A 16,195-nucleotide genomic window follows, 5' to 3' on the forward strand; every position below is an offset into this window, starting at 1 on the left:
AAGCTTTTAAGTCCATCGGGTAGATGTCAAGCTATTTAACTGAATAAGTAATGAAAACTTTGACCCACTTGTGGCGCTACATGCAAAATCATAGAATCACCAAAGTCATTAGGATTCATCCTCTGGGGACAATGAATGTTTTTAAAGAATGTCATGGCAATCCATTGAGAGACTTTAGTCTGGACCAAAGTGGTGGATCATCCAGCTGACATTTCTGCACCATTTCAGAACGTTAACCATGTGTTTATCATCGTTACCGTGACGACGAAGTCTGGCGCTCCAGCGGCAGCGTTAGACCGCTAAAGTAGGACTTTTGTATAGGTATCAGATGCCAAACGTGACAAAGCATCAGTATTTGTTGACCTGAGAATGACAGCGTACTGCGTGTTAATATGTTACCATCACTAACAGGCTAAACTTAACATGCTAAACCTTAGCATGTTGAGAGCACATTGTATATCAAAACATACATAACCATGTTCTAATGCTAACATGTTAAATGTTACATAACACAAAATGATTTCATTTCATTATATTTAGTGCAAAGTGAGAATGCATTCTGCCTGTCTCACCGAAGTAAAAGGACATTTGTATTTCAGGATGTGTGACAGTAACACAATGAGCACGTAAAGGTACAAGCAGTGAAAATTCTTTAAGGTGAATTTTTATCTGGTTTTCACAACATGCATAAATGAATTTAATTCAGAAAAGGACTTGTATTTTGAAACCCTGTCTACACAAAATAATTGATAACTGTTCTTTACATTTTCATAGCATCTAGTTTGTTTTATTGTTAAAGTGATTTAGTAATTTGGACTATGTGCAGTGTGTGTCACTATGTTTGATATTATAAGCTGTTCTCATAGCTTTTGTCAAGCTACCGAGTACAGATGAGTTTTCTGTCTTAAGAGTCTTATGCCCTTGTTTATCACAGAGTTTCATGTCTAAAATCTTTAACAAATTTCTCACAAAATCTCATTGGCAGCTGCTATTTCAACTCTGACATTAACTAAAGTAAACTTTACACAAACAAATATGTTTCACTTCTCCACCAGTGCCACTCCCTTAGCTCAGAGAGCTGATTGCACAAATATAGCATAGTACACAAACTCTTGTCGTCGTATTACACTGTATGCACCGGTAGTGCAAAGGATGCACATTTACAAAGTAAGATTGGGAGATAAATGTTCAGTACAGTTGTTAAAAGACAATAGCATCCACCTTTATGTATTGCTCTGGTAAATTTGCTTGGCAATAGAAATTGACAGCTTTAAAGGGCAGGATTATTTATCTATTTATTTATTTGCCATTCTTCTGTGCTGTGGAATGCAGGTAAACTTGCGAATTAATCTAAAAAAAAAATCAAGATTGCAGGCACCACTGAATGAAGCAGTGACACTCTTAATGAAGTGCGAATGAGCTCTAAGTTCAGAGCTATTCATTACTATGCACAGTAAAGTGTGCGCACACAAGAAGTCAGTGTGTTGGTGTGAAAATGCTATCTCCTGAGCGACCAATATATATTCACTCATACATTCCTGGGGTTTCAAACTAATCAGCGCCCTGAACATTATTTATGATTTATAGCCATTTAGCACATGCTTGAGATGAGTTTGCAACCTCAAAATGAAAAGCAGTAGTGAAAAGCAGCATCTGGTTTGTATTACTGCAAGCTGTGTATGTAACAGCCGTTTGTTACCTAGAAGTAAAACATCTCTTTGTCAGATTTAACCATGTGCAAAATGTCAGAAATGATACATGCATTGTTCTTATGATTGTCAGTATTGCATGGAAATGTTTAAATGCTTGCGTTTTGTAATTAAATCAACCTTTCCACATACTTCATGTAAGACGGTGGTGCAAAATCGACATTGTAAAAGTCTTGAAAGGAATACTGTGGTGAAATGGAAAGAAGTAAACAAGCAAGAGCTTGTTCTTGTTTGGGCATGATGCACACATCAAATTTCACTGCCAAGAAAATAAAGTACACGCAGCCACATCTGTGGTGAGCTTTCCAGCTGCTGTGCTGTGTCATGCCCAGCCTTGAATAAGGCCAGGTATCAAGTGACATCATGAGCGTCAAACTGAAAACCCTGCAAGCTATTGTTGAGCAAAGCAGAATCTATGCATGAGAATTTATGAAATGTGAAGTATACTGTGTGAAAAATAACAGAAACTGTGATTAACAAAAGAACCAGTACTTAAATAGCAAGATAAACACAGAAAAAACAAGAGGTGTGCTGGCTGAAATGAATCATTCATTTTACTGTGTTTATAATGCTTGTTGCCTTGGTAATGTAACAGGTTTGGCCAGCACTGGCCAAACCTTGCTCAGAAATTATGGCATGAATCCAATAAAGACACATCATCTGTCAGGCCAATGACAATGCTGAAAACTGGATTTGACTGGATAACTAACTTTAGGCTAACAGTAACTGGTGTGGCTGTTTAACATTTTTAAGGATCATGGGGATAAAGAATCAATGAAATAATGAAGCCACTATGTTTCCTATGAGGTCTGCAGGTAGCTGTGAGGGTTGAATGAATTCAGTGACGTGCTCAACAAAATAGGATTACATTTAATTCTACTTTCACCTTCTGACTGTTGAACCTGAAGTGGGTGTGTGATATGTGGGGCAGAGCAACCATTTTAGGTAATGCTCCTCCCTTCAGCTCTGCACGCCCCCACCCGCATCAGAGGCAGCAGCAGCATTGTGCAGGATAAAAAGGGGACAGAGGCAGAGCTGTGCATCCCAGTCCATCTCATTCTCTCCAAGGCACTCAGACCTCCTGCGCAGTTTTCACAATGTCCTTTGCATACGGTGGCATGTCAGGTGCATACTCTGGGCGCTCCATATCCGGTGGAGGCCTTGGTGGAGGCTCAATTCGAAGGTCATATGCTTCAAGTGTGCATGGTGCAGGCGGCAGCGGAGGAAGAATCTCTGTTTCCTCTGGTGGTTTCCGCAGTTTTGGTGGTGCAGGTGGTGCAGGTGGTGCCGGTGGCGGTTTTGGTTATGGCTTTGGAGGGGGTGCAGGTGGTGCAGGTGGTGCAGGTGGCGGTTTTGGTTATGGCTTTGGAGGGGGTGCAGGCGATAGCATGGACCTCCATGTTGGAGCCAACGAGAAGGCCACCATGCAAAACCTGAACGACCGTCTGGCCTCCTACCTGGAGAAGGTGCGCACCCTTGAGAAGGCCAACAGTGAGCTGGAGCTCAAGATCCGCAACTTCTTGGAGAGTAAGACCTCCCCTGCTGCCCGTGACTACTCAACTTTTCAGGTCACCATTGCAGACCTCCAGAGAAAGGTATGTCACATGACCTCTGATTACTGAGTGAGATACCAAAGCTTGTCATACTGTAATTTATCATACAGTGCAACTATCAGCTGAATATGTTCAAAATGATGCTTGTGAAAAATGAGGAACTTTAACCATTTCTGTCCTTGTGTTACATGCAATGCCTTTGACAGCACACTTATCATTAATAGTCTGTTTGCAGTTGGAGACAGTTTCATGAAAAAATTATGTAAAATGAAACTTTGTCTCATCACACAGATCCAAGATGCCACCTGTGTCAACGGCGGCATCTATCTGGCCATTGACAATGCAAAACTGGCAGCAGACGACTTCAGAACCAAGTAAGTATTAAGATGAGAGACTGCAAGTGTCTAAAACATAGTGAAACACAAAAACAGTGAAACTGACGTAGAAGTGCAAATGTCTGCTCTCTTTCTGCCTCACAGATACGAGAATGAGCTAGCCATGCGTCAATCAGTGGAGGCAGATATCGCCGGTCTAAAGAGACTGTTGGATGAGCTGACACTGGCCAGGTCAGACCTGGAGATGCAGATAGAAGGCCTCAGAGAGGAGCTGATCTTCCTCAAAAAGAACCACGAGGAGGTGGGTAGGAAATGATTAAGAGCAGACAAATAGTGATTCTGGCTCTCCATGCATCTCTCTTATTATTAGGATGACCTTTCGGCCCTTAAGCCTTCTTCAAGAACTGCCTGATGAACAGTAATGAACAGTAATCTGAGTGGATTTACATTTAATTTGCTGTCTCCAGTATAGAATGAAAACTATTTGGGGAACATCCACCTCTTACCAAACTCTGATTATTCAATAGGAAATGGCAGCCATGAGATCGCAGATGACTGGACAGATCAACGTGGAGGTGGATGCAAAACCACAGCTTGACCTGACCAGCGTTATGGCTGAGATGCGTGAGCAGTACGAGCAAATGGCCGCCAAGAACCAGAGAGATGTTCAAGCCTGGTTCCAAACAAAGGTAAGACTCAACCAAAACCCTGGTGGTGATGTTTATTAAGAAATTACCTTGGCTACTTAGACTGTTGCTCAAACTTACATGATTACACATGACACTGATGTTCTCCCTTGTCCACTGCAGACAGAAGAGCTGAACAAGGAGGTGGCAGTCAACACAGAAAGTCTCCAAACGTCAAAGTCAGAAGTCAGTGAGGTCCGTCGCACACTACAAAGCCTGGAGATCGAGCTACAGTCACAACTTAGCATGGTAAATGAAAATGCCCTGGGTCAAATCTTTCCCCTTCTTTACCCGAACATCCTCTACTTATTCCATCCTAGTTGGCGAGATACAATTTGATTAATGCATCTCCTCCCTCTTCTCTTCCCCTTCCTCCTCTAGAAAGCGTCCTTGGAAGGCACTTTGGCTGAGACAGAGGCACGGTATTCCATGCAGCTCCAAAGCCTCCAGATGCAAGTGACAAGCATGGAAGAACAGCTGATCCAGCTGCGCAGTGACATAGAACGCCAGAGCCAAGATTACGCCATGCTGCTCGACATCAAGACACGGCTGGAAATGGAAATAGCAGAATACAGGAGACTGCTTGACGCAGAGGGCAGGTAATTTGTCCGCAACAAACAATCCTCTCATTTCATCGTAAAGTAATTACTAGCTCTGTAAACAGAAACAGTACACCATTTGTTAATGCAAGCACTGTATGTCTCCCCGTTCACAGTGTTGGTGGTTCAAGTACTTCCGTGAGCAAGATGATCAAAGTGGTCACAGAGGAGCTGAAGGACGGCAAGGTGGTGTCCTCCTCTTCCACCACTGCATAATGTGTCTCACACAGAAAATGCAACACCTGAGGGCCACAAGCTCAACATCTGAATCCAAGAAACCTTCACATACACGTGTGAATGCAATAAAAGGCTCTCAGTGTGCTCCCTACCATTTGTCTGACTTATTTGTGTCTTAATTCAAAATAATGTGTTGATGGCTTGAACCAAGGGTCTAATAGAATCGCATATTTAATCGTCATAACGTTGGACATTTGTTGTTCTGAGATATGATTATCTTGATAGATATATGTGCAAAACCTGCTCAGAATTAAATAATTACAGCTTGAGACTGGGACAGTGCCATCCAGATTGTGTCCTGGATGTAAAATGAATGAGAAATTGAAGCTGTTAATACAAGGTTACCACAGTAATATGCATCTTGAGGCAAGTTTGGACAATCTGTGCAAAGAGTAATAATACTCTCTGGTCTCCTCAGCAATATCCTTTGAGATTCCAGTGAGTGCAGGATTTAAAACCAAGAGGCTACACAGTGTTCGGCAAAACAACACTACAGTTGTACAGCTCGAAATCAGAGCATTTGTTTATAAACTCCATGCATGTTCAGCAGGTTTTCTTCCCCAATAAATAAAGATTTTAAACCATTTGAAAACACATTTTTACCAGCACCACTATACCTACAATGTACCAATGTAGCCTTAATGTCTCAGAGTCTTGGGTTTGAAACTGTGTTCTCCTGCACCCCTTTATGTAAGAATTTGACTCACTGAGTGTTAGACTGGACTAGCAACTTGTCAAGGGAGTAAGCAAATATACACAGGGTTAGGTGGCAGAGCCTCTAACATAGTGTCAGTCACTGCTCATGCACACATTGCACAGCCCATTTCTTCAGTGGCCTCTTCAGGAGGAGCTTTGCAAACGCAAAGGCTGAGAAACAACCACCATAAATGAAAAAGCATGTTATTTCTAGCTCTGTGGAGTATATCGCTGTGATATGTTGATTCTTGCACAGTCACACAGCACAGGCTGTTCACACCAGCAGTGCAAAATTCAGAAGTTAAATCCACCCTCTTCTCAATCTTACCAACTGCTGCTTTAATGGTTTCAAAATTCACAAGATAAGAAGTAATAACTGATTTTGCTTGCACTTTGATGAGCCCTGTTTGACAGATTATGGTGGTTTGTGGGGACTTTTTTTTTTTTAGTTGCAGTCCCACAATTGGCCTCTGAGACAAATTGGCAGGAGAGCTGATTTACTGACAATCAAGCTCTCTTGATGCTGTACTTCCATGGAGAAACATCAACCTGTAGTTCTAGATGTAGCAGTTTTTGATGTACACATGCACGAGACCCACCTTTTTATATGTAATGCGAACTTAACATACTAATATTTGCATATAAAAGAAGTAGACGTAGCTTCCTAGTCTAAAAAGTGACACCAATGCGGAAGTGCCCTGAACCTGCATTCTTTCTAAGGGACAGCAGGGGGGGCAGTTCATTGGCCCCAAAAATAGGTTGGTTGTGTGTCAATGAGAAAATGACCCTATTTCTCAATCAAGATGGCGACAACCATAAACCAAGATGACGATTCTGAAAATGCCAAACTTGAGGATTCAAAATGGCAGTCCACAAACCAATGGGTGACGTCACGTTGGGTATGTCCACTTCTTAAATACAGTCTGAGCTTCAGACCAATAGTCTTAATACAATAAGTAATACTATAATTTCATTGGAGCCATTTTATTAACGCAAGTCCACTATTAACTGGCCTTTTAGCTCTGGCTTGGTCTCCACCACCCTGATAAAAGGTTTGGGTCTTTAGATGCAAGATGCTTTTAGCAGGTAGTGGCTAATTTTGTACTGCTGCTGGACTTTAACATTACTGTTGATGCTTTAAGTTTGTCTGCCGGTTGATGCTGGACAGGTGGCATACAGGGGGTTTGTTAGAGCTTGTTTTCTATAAAATCAGCAGAATCATGTAGTAAATGTGTAGTAAAACAAAATCTATGCACTAAAAATAGTGCCTTAAAGGTGCAGAATTGGGTAATAATTCTCTGGGGGGTTTGTCACTGCGCTTGTTACTATGAGCGACACCTTTCTAACAAAATGGATGGGTTTTAATCCGCTCTCAAGCTGTTGCAACGATATCTGATTTGTCCTGTAGAAACACATTCAGTAATCAGTGAGGGACAATAATAGAAATGTGGAATATTTTGTTAATTATAAAATTACAACAGGCAAGAAAGTTCAACTGCATGATCTTTATTGATTTTAGCTAATGCTTCTAATTTATTACTGAATCTCATCCACGTCCACGTCAACGGTCTTGCTGCTCTCCACCACCTTTCCATCCACAACGGTCTGCACCACTGTGATGACCTTTGTGACCACTGAGGAAAAGAAAAAGAAAAAATAATCAACAAATGATATTCCATTTTTTAAATCCCGTTAAAGTACTACTTTAATAATAGAATAAGAATTATATGCATGTGAAAAAAATTGCTTACCTTGTTTTGAACTGGTAATGGAGAGAAAAAGAAAGAGGCAAACATTAGTCTAGTGCGTCTACATTGTCGTTAAATGTTTCAAATTGAGTGAATATTTTTTTCCCTTCATCCATTCAGTGTGTCTCTCTCTTCATCAGCTCTCACCTGTCATCCTCCCCATCCAGCAACCTCCTGTACTCTGCGATCTCCAGCTCCAGCCGGGTCTTGAGGTCCAGCAGTATGTCGTACTCCTGCTTGTTGCTAGCGATGTTGGCGTGGAGCTGGGACAGCTGAGTCTCCAGGCTTGTGACCATGGCCTGGAGGCTTGCTAGCTGTGAAGCGTAGCGTGCCTGAGTCTCTGCCAGGGTGCCCTCCAGAGATGCTTTCTGTTGAGGTCAGAGGTCAACGTTGTTAGGTGAGTAGGCAGGCATTATTGCATGCTGGTATAACAGGGTGCAAGTAAAATGTCTGCTCCAAGGCCCGTTGGTGTGAGTGTGGTACTGGCATTATGTGTCTCTGCATACTTTGGAATTACACTTTTTCCTTTCTCCTTTCTTGCTATGAGGTAGAGATGAAGTAAATATGAAGCCACAGCCTGAAGCTACATGGTCAGCTTACAGCTCAGCATTAAAATCAGAAATAATGGACCAGCTAATCTGGGTCAGTGTAAAGGTCACAAATTCACACCCTATATCTTGTTTGGTTTGCCAGAGTATTTCTTGGACAAGTGCAGTAACTTCCCATAGCCTTACCATCCTCTTGCAAGACTCCAGGAAGTTTCTGAAAGTGTTTGTGCAAACTGCTATGGTAAACTAAGCTGCTGCTTGATGGCTTTAGCTTCATATTTAATGGGCAGTGGTACAGATCTTCTCAGCAAGAAAGTGAAAAAGCATATTTCCCAAACTATTTCATTCAATGTATACTGTGTTGTTAATAATTCTAGTAACAGTATCCAATCCAATAGATAATCAGTCTTTATTGTTAATTGTTATGGCATGTTGACATACCATGCTCAAATGGGACTGGAGCTCAATCTGAAGCCTCTGGAGGGTGCTCTTCAGCTCCTTAATCTCTGTGCGGGATGTCACCAGGCACTCTGTGTTTGTCTGTACGTCCAGCTCCACCGCTGTGATCTGAGCAGATCAGAGAAGCAACATTAATTGTTTTACCCAACAATTATCGTAGATTATTGACATACTACAAAGATAAATAAACTCAACTGAACTCTTTAAGGATGCAGGTTTCAAGGGTGTATTCTAACTTCTCACCTTGTTCTGGTACCACGACTCGAGGTCCCTGCGGTTCTTGCTGATCATGCCCTCGTAGTGTTCCCTGATCTCTGACATAACCTGGTTCAGGTCTGTAGAGGGAACAGCATCCACGGACACATTGACCTGTCCGCCCATCTGACTCCTCAGCAGAACCATCTCCTGCAGGGGTCAAAGGACACCTCAGTCAGTCAATGTAATAAAAGAATCAAATGGACTCTTTATGTACTGTATTGCATGCATTCTTTTGGTTACTTGTGAGTGTGTGTGTGTGGGTGTGTGTGTGTGTGTGGGTGGGGGGGTTCTCTGTTCCTGAATGTGTGTGTGAGACAGTGGCAATGAGCTAATGGAGGGAGAGAAGAATACAAGGAAGTGTGCAGAGAGAAGACATGCAGCAGGGGGAAAAGGGACAAGGCGGCAGACCTGTTTATAAAAACCATTAACCTAACATGGAACTTCCTCAGTGTTATCAGAGGTAAAGCAGAGGTCATGTGTGCAAATTCTGACCATCTCAGGCCACAATAGGCGGCTTTGATGAAAGGTGACAACTTTATCTTACAGTGAATAGCTGCTGTGTTCAGCTCCCTGCTGCTGAAAAGATGGATGATGATGATGATGATGATGATGATGATGATAATGATGATGATGATGATGATGATCATGATGGATAATCAATCACCGGTGTAGTTATAAACTTTCAGGTTATGTGCATACACAGAGTGGGTGTTGGCCTGTGTGCAGGATTGCATCAGGGATGTTGACAGATGTAAACCGATCAGTTTTACTGCTTGTGAAACTGCCGTTGACAAACCTTGCATTGATTAAAATGGGTGCAGCTTTGCTCGCTCATCTGTGCGCACTCACCTCTTCGTGATTCCTCTTGAGCATGATGAGCTCGTCCTTCAGGGCCTCATACTGACTCTCCAGATCCATCCTGGCCAGGTTCATCTCATCCAGCACCCTCTTCAGTCCAGCGATGTCTGCCTCCACAGCCATCCTCATTGCCAGCTCGTTCTCGTACCTGAGAGGACGAGCAGGTCAGAGAGGTTTTGGTGGGTTGTTAAAATTAAAAGCTGTCAGTTAGACATTAGTTCACGCTTTGATGTGCATGTGAAGTTTCACTTATGTGGCAATGCAGAGAGGGGGGAGGAGAATACACTCACTTCATTTTGAAATCATCTGCAGCCAGTTTTGCGTTGTCAATATCCAGGACTGTCTTGGCATTAAGCTTTGAGGCAATGCGAATCTGAAGAGAGAAGAAACAGCAGGGAAATAAGTTAGAAAAACTACAGTCAAACTCATGTTTCATTCGGTACCACACATATATCACCAAAGGGATTCCAATATTGAGCCTGATGCCTGATGCCTGATATAGTGATCCATGGAATGGTTCATATTCAATTTATATACTTTTCTGGAAAGGGTTCTTCAAAAATGTGGTTCTTAGAGTTCTAACAAATGATGGTTTGTTAGATGATGGTTCCTCAGAAAGGATGTTTCACAGTTCAAATAATTTAGTAAAAATGGAATGTAACAGTACATATGACACAAAACCTAAAATGTTTATAGAAAGAAAATGATACGTGGCATTTTTAAGCTTGAATGAAGAAAAAAACTACATATGCAGCCTGCAGAAGTGATGCTCTGTAAAATATGGGCACATAATATCAAGTTTTTGATAAATCAGTTGGGCTCTTGGGCTCAACACCTGCACTGCATCCTCTGGTAATTATGGCTGTAACACTGTGTGGTACGATAGAGGTATGAAAATATGTTCTTCCTGATACAATGGCCTACGTCAAAACTATGACAATAATGGGTTTACTGGCACTCAACTGTCATAACCGCACACACATTACATACCAACAGATACCCACCCCTCTCCATGCTCTCATACTGAAAGTTAGCTCCAGAAAGCAGAGAAACAACCATATCTGTCTCCTTCCTCTTACCTTGTCCTTCAGGTCGTGGATGATGGCGAAGAAGTGGGTGTAGTCGTGGCTGATGACGGTTCTGCTCTCATACCACTCTCTGATCTGCTTCTCCAGGCGGTTGTTCTCGTTCTCCAGGGTGCGCACCTTCTCCAGGTAGGAGGCCAGACGGTCGTTCAGGTTCTGCATGGTGGCCTTCTCGTTGGCGCTGACATGGAGGTCCAGGCCATCAGACAGGTTGAAACCTCCGGAGGATTGTCCGTAGTTCATCTGGGATGATGATGAGGAGATGCGGGTGCCACGGCCTCCTGCACCACCGTAGACACTCATGGTCCTCTGGCCGTAGGCTCTGGTGCTGAGAGACATGCTGGTAGGTCTGGATGTATCAGGTAGGATAACAAGAGCTGATCTGCAGTTGAAGGCATCACTTTGGTGTCCTTGGTTTTATAGCTGCCACAAGCAGCAAAGTGGGAAGGGCCAAGAGGAGCAGATGAAAGGGAAGAATGCGCCCGACAGGCTACCCCCCTACTCCTCAATGCAATCTCGTCCATCAGCACAGGAGTGGTGACTGGTGGGGAGAGTTCCTCCACCTTTTTTCAGGTCGAACTTGTGATTCCACATTTTATCATCTCACCATCTGAATATTTTCCTTGTCCTGACTGTTTAGCTGTTTCTAATTGCAGCCCTCCTTGTTTGGTTCCATGGAAGCCGGTTTAGACACAAACACATCTAATTTAAAATGCTATAGAAGAAACTGCTCTGTGTAGCTATCTTGTAAAATACTCACTCATAGCAGTGACAGAAATGGCACATACCAGCGACAATTTCACCTCAGTGAAACTTGGGGCCAAAGGTTGAGGGAAAGGCATTTCTAAGATAGTCAAGGTTATTATTTTTATCACATTGGCTTCTAGGTAATGTGTTTAAGACTGTGTTAATTGGTCTTTAAAAGAAATTACTTTTATTACCTACAGGCAAGAAGAAAGTGAGCAGAACACAAGGTACTGTGTCCATAACATTTCAGATACAAACTTAAACATACAGTGCTTTCATTAGGTCAGATCGGATTAGATCAGATTAGATTTTATTCCCCTCCTCAGTGTCAGTTTGTATTTGGCTTCTCCTTAAGTACAGGAAAGATACATACAATATACATGACACATCACTCAATGAAGAACATACAGATTATACAATATACAATTGTGCAAATGGGCAATAGCCCATAAGCATAGCCCATAGCAGCCAATAAGCTGTATGAATAAAACAACAGAACAAAGTTTTAAATGATAAAATGCTTTCATCCAAGCTTTTGTGTGGCATTTCAAGTATGTGCCGCTGAATGCCAAAGCTCCTCAGCTTCCTGATTAAAACAATCACTGACTGGCTCTCTTAAAAACTAAGGGGCAAATCAATGACTGTGTGAAGCGGCAGGGATGAGGATCAGCACCTCTAAATGGGGGCTGGGACCTTTTGTAACATTTCATATTAGGGCTGACATATTGCTCAGGATGGGCAACAGGGTGGTGCGGTGGTTAGCACTGTTGCCTCACAGCGAGAAGGTCCAACCTGGGGTCGTTTTGTGTGGAGTTTGCATGTTCTCCCCGTGTTTGTGTGGGTTCTCTCCAGGTACTCCGGCTTCCTCCCACAATCCAAAGACATGCACATTAGGTTAATTGGTAACTCTAAAATTGCCCTTTGAACATGATTGGTTGTCTGTCTCTGTGTGTTGGCCCTGTGATTGGCCAGTCCTCTCGCCCAAAGTCAGCTGGGATTGGCTCCAGCTCCCCCGCGACCCTGACGGATGAACGGTTTAGATAATGGATGGATGGATACTGCTCAGGATGGAAAATGTTCTCAACACAGTATTCTCAGGTTTGGTTGTCTTAATACTTTTACCATTTTTATATTTCTACAAGCTCCCTTTACCTGTGCATAGTAATCTTAAAAATGATGTTAACAGATTTCACTTAGTGGCAGGCATGTTAATCTATTCCACAGTCACATCATGTCACTCTTTTGCAGAAATTCATTCATTATCGCATACTGCAAGTTACATAGGAAATACCTCTTTTCATCGTTACTCATGCAAGCAAAAAACTGCGTTAATGTCTATAGCAATATAAATAATGACTATAAGTAAACTAGACTTCTATAACCTCTCAACAATCCACCCAACCCTAACTCTAACCCTTATAACATACATGTATGAAGCTTCACACCCAGACCCTACACTGCCCACTGGCAGGCCACTAGATTTTTAAGAAGCTGTTTTAGGCTACGGATAAAGAAAAGGTTTCTCTTACAGTAGAGTCCAATTTTTATTTCTTATCTTTATCCTATTATTTTTATTCATTATATTATCGGATTCTAGGATTCATAGAGGGTGAAACCCTGAGATTCAGTAAACATAACAGAAAGTCTAGTTTTCTTTAGATTATCGGATTTCCTGGCAAAACAAATCTGACAAATTACTAATAAATTAGTTTCACTGGTGAGATGACCACAGCCACAAGCCTACATTAAACCAATTGTATTGGAAATACTGTGAAAAATCCACAATGATCCCCAACAGCTTTATAAAGAAATGCACCAACAAGTTTTGCTGGTTTATAATTATCATTGTGGCTCACTCCTAACTGAAGTGCGTCCTTGTGTCAGTAGAAAATGATCACCTTGTTGTTTTTATGTTCATGTCTCTCTGAACAATCCAGCCGGGCTGCCTGATTTGCCTTCCCCTATCACCATTTCACAACCTCTTCAGTCAGCAACCACACTGATAAGCAGGGTGAGGCCTGAAAAAGGGGATGACTGATGGATTGATTGTGTCTGAGAAATGTCAGTTAGTCTACTTCTTTGAAAAGAGTGGCGTGGGGACAACAACAACAAAGGTACATATCAAACATTTTATTCCAGTGACTGGAGCAAAATGATTTATGTGGAATGATTAGCCTCTGGCATCAACACAAGAGGGCAAATCCGCTCATGAAGGCAAAACATTGAAGTATCAGCGTTATCTATGAGAGCAAAATCAACAATTTTGATTAACTGATAAGAATAGATGCTCATAGCAGTTGTTGATGGTTTCCCATCTAATAAAGGTCTTTTCCACAGCAGACAGTTTTGGCTGGCTCTGATCCATTTAAGTGTCTCTGTGAGCGTGTTATCAGTTACACGTTTGACATGTCCTGTCATGACATCTCAAAATGTCTGCTGTGAAAAAAGATCTGTGACAATTATCTTGTAGTACCTCGCACTGACTGATCATCATTGGATCAGCATGCGCTCTGTCTGTCTTTTAGAAGGTATGGATCACCAAAGGTGTTGTTCACATTTGTCCATCCAATAGCTACTACTTTCTTAGCTTGTAAGACACACATCTAATGGTTACTCTTCTTAATAATAAACTGCTCAACTTATGCAAACAAGGGGTTTTCAGTTTTGTTATCTGGCTCATCATGTCAAGCACCTCCTTCCAAAAACGTTTGACCACATGACGTTCACATAAGCAGTGAAAGAGCGTTCCTTTAGCATTGTAAACAATGTGTTTTTACTGTAGATCTGTACATCATGTTCATTCCTTTGACTCGTATTAAGTTGTACAACATCAGTCTCCTTTCCCCAAAGCCTTGCGGGCCAACAATCCAGCACTGCAGTAAACCAGCAGGCACGACGGGCTTGTAAAACAGCTTTCTCAATTTTACCGTAATCCTTTTAAATATTTGCCTGTGCTAATTAAAGAAACGGTCTTTTGTTCTCTCAAATACTCAAGACAAATATGTTGCTCTGCCCGCCTCCTCTGGGCCACACCGACACCCTTCAGGGTTACTACAGATTCATTCTCTAAGATAGTCGATGCGGAGGGTACATTTACATTGGGAAGAGGAATTTCAGGTGTAGTAACACTCCTTTATGTACTCATGCTTGTGCAAACAGTGTTTTATTATCTATTCATGAAAGTAATTTGGGGCATAGTTTCACACACACACACACACACACTTTGGCTGACCTTTTAGTTTTCCAAAGAGGTAATTTGAATCACATAAAATCACAGAAGCTCAAAGAGTTGTAATCAGACTTTTCCTAATTGTTCATGTCTATTGTTATAGTAGATATACTTAATCTTTACTGTCAGTTTTCTTTTGCAAATTTTAATGAATGAACAAATGAATAACAACAGAAAGGATCATAATAAATAATTTACCAGAGAAGTATTAACTTTCTTTACAACATATAGGACTAATAGCACATAATACTAGTACATACAGACAGTCAACAAGTGCTTTATAAGGACCTGTGTGATCGAGTCTATGTGCAGTGATGCGCTAGTCCTGTGTAGAGGAGTTTTATTTCATAGGGAAACTATTTGATGCATAAAATTCATCCCACTATTAATCACGATATATTTGATTTAATCACAGATTAATTAAATCCCTGGATTTGCTGCAGATCAGAATGAAAGCACTCCAGAGAAAGTGTCTTAAATGAACAGCTCTAAGGCATGTGGTCCATGATATTTGAGTTATAAAATGGTATTAAGTGCAGGCTATATTGTCAGTAAGTGGTCATAAATGTGTTGCTGCCCTTTTTATCCTTCAGTGGTTAAAATAAACATCCTGTGTTTAGAGATGGCTGATTAGAGGTGAGCTAAAGGAAAAATGCCCCCAGATATATAATCCAAAAAAAGTTACAACACTCGGACCAATCCTCACCAAGCACAAACTCACCACCTCCCATCAGCTCTGCACGCCCACTTTCTCTCTCTTTCAAAAAAAAAAGAAAGAGAAAAAAACTGTAAGTAGAGAGATCATAGTGGACACAGAGTGATCTGTGAACAAGAACAAGCAGAAAAACAAGAACAAGAATGCCTGCGTTAAATCCTTTTCTTTTGTTGCTCAATCCGTCAGTCATGACCCCTTAAATTTTTCACACAGACACATGCTGCTTTTGTGTGCGTGCATACATGTGCAGCCACGTACTCTGTGTGACACAGGGAGAGGCAGAGAGGGAAGATTTGGGCCTTCTTTTGTGGGCAAATATTCAGCTGTGATTTAAACATCTTGTAAACTGTTCACAATTAAACACATTCTTTTAATACTGTTACAATAAATTAGAATCATCGTTGGGTCTCATTTTTCTCTTAGCCCCCTACTTCCATTCCTTTTTTTTTTTGTGACAATCTGACTGATTCCTCTCCAGAGAGAGAAAGTTTGGTGCACCAGCAGGTTAAATTCTCCCTTTGCACAGCTCACACTGCTCCCTTGGGTGTGGCATGGTGGCTCGCTTGTGACTCATGTACATGTGCTTGATCTCCGTGGTGAGCAGTTTTTGCAGCGACTATCACTAGATGGTGCACTTCAGCTTTGCATCTTGCCTCTACAGCTCAGAAGTGTGTTACACAGGAAAGGTGTGGCTGTGTGATAGTGTGTTGCATTCGTCAACAGAGATGTATAA

The 16,195-nt window shown here is 41.7% G+C and overlaps 2 protein-coding genes across 3 annotated transcripts; one reads left to right on the top strand and one right to left on the bottom strand.

Moving 5' to 3' along the window:
- The first annotated feature begins 2,745 nt into the window (after window positions 1-2,745).
- krt15 (keratin 15) lies at window positions 2,746-5,210 on the top strand. 2 transcript variants are annotated; one of them, XM_070854954.1, is made up of 8 exons: window positions 2,746-2,981; window positions 3,036-3,304; window positions 3,554-3,636; window positions 3,742-3,898; window positions 4,125-4,286; window positions 4,407-4,532; window positions 4,665-4,882; window positions 4,999-5,210. In XM_070854954.1, exons 1-8 carry the CDS (start codon window positions 2,807-2,809, stop codon window positions 5,096-5,098), a joined length of 1,290 nt encoding a protein of 429 aa, XP_070711055.1. In that variant the 5' UTR covers window positions 2,746-2,806; the 3' UTR covers window positions 5,099-5,210. The 2 variants fall into 2 exon arrangements, with proteins under 2 accessions (XP_070711055.1, XP_070711047.1); XM_070854946.1 differs by having other exon boundaries at window positions 2,746-3,304.
- Window positions 5,211-7,305: 2,095 nt separating this feature from the next.
- krt98 (keratin 98) lies at window positions 7,306-11,169 on the bottom strand. Its single transcript, XM_070854974.1, has 8 exons — window positions 10,766-11,169; window positions 9,977-10,059; window positions 9,678-9,834; window positions 8,814-8,975; window positions 8,553-8,678; window positions 7,711-7,931; window positions 7,567-7,577; window positions 7,306-7,449 (listed from the first exon to the last, which is right to left on the bottom strand). The coding sequence occupies exons 1-8, from the start codon at window positions 11,108-11,110 to the stop codon at window positions 7,352-7,354; spliced, it is 1,203 nt and encodes a 400-aa protein (XP_070711075.1). The 5' UTR covers window positions 11,111-11,169; the 3' UTR covers window positions 7,306-7,351.
- Between the last annotated feature and the right edge of the window lie 5,026 nt (window positions 11,170-16,195).

This window comes from Pempheris klunzingeri, chromosome 3, assembly GCF_042242105.1.
Source record: "Pempheris klunzingeri isolate RE-2024b chromosome 3, fPemKlu1.hap1, whole genome shotgun sequence".
In the NCBI taxonomy this organism is placed as follows: Eukaryota; Metazoa; Chordata; class Actinopteri; order Acropomatiformes; family Pempheridae; genus Pempheris; species Pempheris klunzingeri.

Coding starts and splice junctions, on each gene's coding strand:
- krt15 (XM_070854946.1), top strand. CDS start 2,807: ATGTCCTTTGCATACGGTGGCATGTCAGGTGCATACTCTGGGCGCTCC. Junction 3,899..4,124: donor TCAAAAAGAACCACGAGGAG/GTGGGTAGGAAA, acceptor ATTATTCAATAG/GAAATGGCAGCCATGAGATC. Junction 4,533..4,664: donor TACAGTCACAACTTAGCATG/GTAAATGAAAAT, acceptor TTCCTCCTCTAG/AAAGCGTCCTTGGAAGGCAC.
- krt98 (XM_070854974.1), bottom strand. CDS start 11,110: ATGTCTCTCAGCACCAGAGCCTACGGCCAGAGGACCATGAGTGTCTAC. Junction 9,835..9,976: donor GCAGATGATTTCAAAATGAA/GTGAGTGTATTC, acceptor TCGTCCTCTCAG/GTACGAGAACGAGCTGGCAA. Junction 8,679..8,813: donor AGTCGTGGTACCAGAACAAG/GTGAGAAGTTAG, acceptor TGATCTGCTCAG/ATCACAGCGGTGGAGCTGGA.